This window comes from Cupressus sempervirens, chromosome 6 (genome assembly GCF_028749045.1).
Source record: "Cupressus sempervirens isolate cs-2001-9-10 chromosome 6, ASM2874904v1, whole genome shotgun sequence".
Classification (NCBI taxonomy): domain Eukaryota; kingdom Viridiplantae; phylum Streptophyta; class Pinopsida; order Cupressales; family Cupressaceae; genus Cupressus; species Cupressus sempervirens.
In genome coordinates, this window is record NC_143123.1 from 79,016,727 (window position 1) to 79,022,726 (window position 6,000).

The window sequence follows — 6,000 nt, forward strand, 5'->3', positions numbered from 1 at the left end:
GTCTCTAAGATAGTCAAGGCACAAGACACCAAGGCATCTCCACAAGCATCCGAAAAGGGGGACCCTCCAAACTTGTAATAAGAGGAATAGAGGAGGATAAATATGGTGAAGCATCTAGTTCCCCAACCCCCACCCCAAAACACTGAAATATTTATGATTTCATTCAGAATTTTGTGGATGGTGCGCCCCTATTGACCATCGATAAACATTCAACTTACCAAAGGATCAGACGACAAAAGTTGATTAATTTTCTGAAATGTAACTTTATTGAAAAAGTAAAAACACTCTGGTATAAAAAGAATTATTGTGATTTCATCATCATCCCTTATAAAAGATAGCTGTACTATACATTTGCACAAATAGGGCTTTCAAGATTGTAAACAAGGGCTACACTAAGATGAGAAGCAACCAAGTTATTCAAGGAAAACTGTGGCATGACATGAAGTGAATATCAAGATTTTTGAAAGAGTAGAGAAGTACCTTAAGGCACAAAATCAGCTAGATGTTGACAAAAATGATATTCTACAAGATTTTCTCCGATATAATGAAAATGGTTTTGTTTAGAATTGACGGAATTATGAGGAAGGATGACACACAGTTCACTTTATACGAAGAAAGAATATTGAAACTGGGCTCCAACTTACACTGACATAATTGATCCAAAATCATGTTATCGCGTGCAGCATTGATTGTGTATGTTGTACGTCTCTGAGAAACTTTAAAAATCACAAAAAAATGCAGACGCTAATTGTGATTGTATTAAGAATGTCACCTTAGCATAATATGCTTATGCTTCTTAGCACAATAATTTCATAGAAAAGGCTAAATTCTTGCCACAGTGAACCACTTCATGAAGTAGAAAACTTGGAAAAGTAATATTGCGAAACATCCTAACGATCTTAATTGATATAATGACATTGAGCTTAGTAATTCTTGAAAAAACTATCATTCATAAGCTTTGAGCATCTTGAAAAAAATAATGCTTGGTGTATAATGGTTTTATAATATTAATGCACTCCTATCTTTAATATCATTGCTGATCCCGATGGACCACAAATTTTGGTCCAACACATTGACCCCTAGATTCTCTACACATCTCTAAATGTTTCTACTGTTAAAGATGTTTGGCTTCACAAGCTAGCTTGGGTGAAGTTCCTTGCCCTTATACACAATTTCAGCATTTGTTTTGGACTGTATGCTTATTATGTGGGTAATTTCACGTGTCATGAACCAAATAAACCTTCATAGAAAACCCAATAAAAAAGTTTCTGGTTTTGTTATTCTTGTCAAGACGGTAAAAGGGTCCACTGCGATAAAAATTGAAAACTCCATCAGAGAATCTAGCCACTATATCAAATTGCAAGCTAGAATTTAAATGCCAAAGCTTGTACCATAGATTTTGTACCATCCTTCAATGTGCAGGGCCCCTCAAATACACTTAAATCAAGGGCATACTTCTTGCTCCAACCTTTAAGAAGTTTTGACCACTATGGCAAAAGGTTGCACTCAAGTCTTAAGTTGTGTGTAACGGAAGAATGAATGGATTTTGCTAAACGAATACACTTGAACTGGGAAGAACTCTCTTTTGAAGCTTTACTATTCAAATAAAGTTAATGAGTAAATAAATAAGGCACGAATATAAATACAACCAAGTAGTCCCTATAAAACATGTACAAGGGATGGGGATGGGGATGGGGATGGAAATGGGGATGGGGATGGGGATGGGGAATGAATATCAAGTTATAAGGTTGAGATACTGATGCATCTATATAATACAAGGAGGGGCTTCAAATCTATTCCCAGAAGTACTGCTTAGTGCTAGCTCTCAGTCTACCGTAACACCCAACTTAGTTTAAAGGTTTTAAAAATCTGTGATCAATTCTCTATTATCTGCAGTAATGAACCATCAAAATGGGTCCCATATAATCAGTGGATGAGGGGTGCAAACTAGAAATTAGATGGATGTGCTTTCTCTATCCAATAGATTACTCATCTTTATACTTGTGATATGTTTTCACATTGAAAACCCTCTCTACAACTTGGTTCGGTTTGCCTCAAGAACTCTCTTATTACTTCCATGTGGACGCTGTGGTCATGCTGCAATACTTATCCCCTGATTTCACTTGGAGATCAGGCAATAGATTACCACAGATTCAATAACAGGACCCACCTACTTAACATCATTAGAAACGCACTTGACAAAATGCATCAGCACAAACCCAAAATACAAATAATGGAAGCAGTCAGTAGAGAAGACAAAACCTACTATATAAAACGTAGTCGACAGTTTTAATGAGTTAAGATCACCAACTGTTGGCAACTACCAACAACTACTCAGAAGCAAATGACATTACAATGCCAACAAACTATTACCTAATTAACATGTTTATTTCAAAACTCGATAACAGTGCTGGCTACACAAGATGTATATTAGCATATCAAAACACTAGTCCCCAAAGCTTTTAAACGATTCAGGAATTTTATACTATTTTTTGTAATATCAAATGAGATGTTTAGCTTACAGTTTCTTGAATGTATAAACTTACTTTTTGAATTTAGAAACATTGTGATATAGAGGCCTATAGAGATCACGATCGTTTGCAGCACCTACATGACTCTCAATCTCTTTCTTTGCCAACAGAAGCTCTTGCTGATGTTCCAGAAATGCCTTAGATGCCTGCCCACATACTAACAACAATAATTAATTAACTTGTGGATAAATTAAGTTTGCAAATGACTCATATTCCTCTCTACCTTATACTAAAAACTGTAATATAAATCCAACAAGAATTCCTTGGAAAAGAAAATTTATAAGTGTCTAACTTAAATGTGAACAGGGAACTCCCAAGGGATGTTAAATGAAGTAGAGGACGCAGCAAAACAATGAAGACATCCTTACACAAGGCATTTATTAAACATGTATTATGAATCTTAACCTCACAAAGACAAATAAAGTTAGAGGATTTATAGCTAGACACAGAAATAAAATATAATGAAATCCTAGTTCAATCAGTTCTACAAGATACATTGGTGAATGAGGGGTCTTCTTCTATTTTTTGATGAAAAAATAGCAAATACCCATGTCATACAGTCTTAATTATTTCCCCTCTTAAAGATACTTTTCTATTTTTATTATTGACAAATTATTCTATAGCCCTCAGATAGGTATCAACATAGCTGACCCCATGTCAATGTAAGTTAAGCATTCAAATATAAAAGGATCTTTGTTTCCCCAGCTCATACTACACGCATTTTCTACTCTCTATTTCCAATGCTAACGATAGAAGCATCCTCTAATGTTATTGCCATGAATATATCATCATAGACATTGCAGTACCCACATCCAAAATTGACCTTAAATCATGTCTAATCACATAAGCAAAATAAAAAATAATTTTAAATCCAGCTAAGTTTATTCATAGGTTTGCATCAGAGTAGCCATTCGTCATAGAAATACTTTCAACTGCCGTGGATAAATTTTTACTGGCAACAGCGCCAGAAACAAATATTATCTTCAATTGTGTAATAATCTAATAAGCCAGCCAACAACTATTAACCAACCTAAGGACAAATTCACTCATGAGTTTGAACGAATATATTCTAATGCCTCTGCTATGAATATATCTTCATACACAATAGTATTCACATACCAATTTGATGGTAAATCGTCCAAGACATCAAAGTAAACCAAAAAACAACTCCGACAACATTTAAGTATAAGAAATTCATCTATTTGTTTGGAAAGGGAATTCGCTTTATAGAAATACTTGCTACTGCTATGATAGTAAATGGTACACGTGCCTTTTATTAAATCATCTAAACCAACTGAAAAATAATTTAAAGAATATCTAAGAACAAGCAACATCTGAAACGGAGTACCCTTTCACGATTAAAATATAAGTAGGAGATAATTTCCACAGCAATATCACAGATTGAAATATATTCAAATGGTAATAATATGAACGCTTCCTCGGCTACAATCGTATAAACCAACCGAAAAAGAATCTCAATAGCATCTAAAATCAAGAATTATCCTAACTATAATTGACAGTAACTTTTCATGAAAAAAAAAAAATCTTCAATAAATACTGCAATAATACATCTTTATAGACAATAATATCGACATACCTATAGAGAACTTAAGCATAATGTTGATGCTATTGAACTAGAGTAACCTTTGAAAGATATCATATATAGCTTTGAACAGGAGTGGTGTTTCATGGTAGAAAAATCTGCTAGAATGGTGCCCACATTTTACAAGAGAACTAAAAGATGATGAATGAGAATAGGTTTACAAGATATTCAACCATACTCTAAAAAGCGGAGTCACTTTTCAGTATAGAAACATCTTCTAGCACTACTAAATCTCGGCATGAAATTGTACGGACAGAACCATTTGACCTTAATTCATCTATAATCGCACAAACCAACAGGGATAGGAAAATCATTCATACCTTCCCTTCCCTGGAACCCACAGGAGATTTTATTATTCTCGTTACCTCAGACTTATCCCTAGATCCCATATCTGTAGTTGCTTGGGCAGCTTCTTCAACCGTCTTGTCAGTTCCGCTCTTACCCAAATCTGAAACTGCCAAATTCTTGTCTATCTCAGATTTATCAGGGGAACTCACAGGTGGGGGTGACCCACGGTCCATGCCCATTTCGAATTTCACAAGGGGGTCCAACTGAAAATCCAAACCCCTCTGAGAACTCACAGGTGGCTGCAACTGAAAATCGAAACCCCTCTGGGAATTCAGTGGTGGGTACAGCTGAAAATCTAAGTTCAAACTCTGGGACAAATTGTCATCCGAATTTGGACAAAGTGGGGACGGAGCAGAACTCGAACTCCAGACATGGGTGATTACGGGATTTGAAAACCAGAGCGGAGTTTCTGATTGATTTATCCATGTCTGATAAAGTGTACTTGCAGCTATAGTCAATGCGATTACGAGGATTATCTTCCTCGCCATCTTCGACCACCCCTTCGAGTATTCCATGGCAATGAATCCCAATAAACAGAGTATAAAAAACGGCGAACAGAACGAGAAAAGGGGCACGCTGAAAACAAAAATGAATGGAAATATATTTTGAAAATAAACAAATTAGAGATATTCACATCAGCACGTTGTTTCACCGGATTAACGAACATTTGTTACCCATTGGCACTTTCCCAGTACTTGCTCTCCCTGGAGATTCGGCGGGACCTTCCATGTGTTCAATTTGCTTTTCATTTCTCTGTTTGGAATGCAGTAATCTACTTGAAATTGCTTCAGAAAACTCGGGCTTTCTCAATCGTACGTGGCGTACATGTCACCGTTTTTGACAGTTGTGTACTAGAAATTGCTTTGGAAACGTAATTGTTGTACTGCTGACCCAATGCCAGCGTGAGCTGTGGAGACGTAGACTTCGCATTTCACCGTTGCTTTTTTGGTTTTGTAGAAATGAAATTAGACAATCTCTACAATGTGTTGGTTCCTCACTTTCTCCTTATGTGTGAAATGTCGAGCAGACCACAATGGTCCTATTTTGATTGAGACAAAAGGAGAATGTTGTTGGGCCTAAAGATAGACTTTTGATTTTTTATATTTAAATTTATGGATTATGTCAAACCTATGAGGAAATATAGCATGTAGTGATATTTATATTGGTTAGGTAGTCAATTGATGGATCTTAGAGTACAATTTTTTGAGGGAACAAAAACAATTTAGAAAAATAAAAATAGAGTAGTGTTGATACTTCTGGAGAGGTTTATGTATCATCTAAATATAATGCATGCTAAGTGTATCATTCATTTATGATGACAGATGGGTTCTTGTGAACTACTACTTATGAAACATGGATTGATGAACTTAATTCAAAATAGTCACTTGAATTCTAATAGCATCATAATATTAGATAATGTCACTCTTATTTATTATAATGTATTTTGAGGAATTTGAATCTTGGTGGATGACATAATCAAAATTCCTCATAAACTAGACAATTAAATCCTAATAGCAA

At 35.4% G+C, this 6,000-nt stretch overlaps 1 protein-coding gene across 2 annotated transcripts in view; it reads right to left on the reverse strand.

The window, feature by feature from the left end:
* The window catches only part of LOC149551248 (putative glycosyltransferase At5g25310), a 49,784-nt gene extending 44,547 nt beyond the window's left edge, over window positions 1-5,237 (reverse strand). Inside the window, exons 1-3 of one of the 2 annotated variants that reach the window (XM_089786811.1) lie at window positions 5,117-5,237; window positions 4,500-4,982; window positions 2,547-2,677 (exon numbers count right to left, since the gene is read on the reverse strand). In XM_089786811.1, coding sequence (XP_089642937.1) covers window positions 2,547-2,677; window positions 4,500-4,982; window positions 5,117-5,149 — 647 coding nt within the window. In that variant the 5' untranslated portion in view covers window positions 5,150-5,237. Of the gene's footprint in view, window positions 1-2,546; window positions 2,678-4,454; window positions 4,983-5,116 lie in introns of both variants that reach the window. The other variant, XM_089786810.1, reaches the window with a different exon arrangement.
* Between the last annotated feature and the right edge of the window lie 763 nt (window positions 5,238-6,000).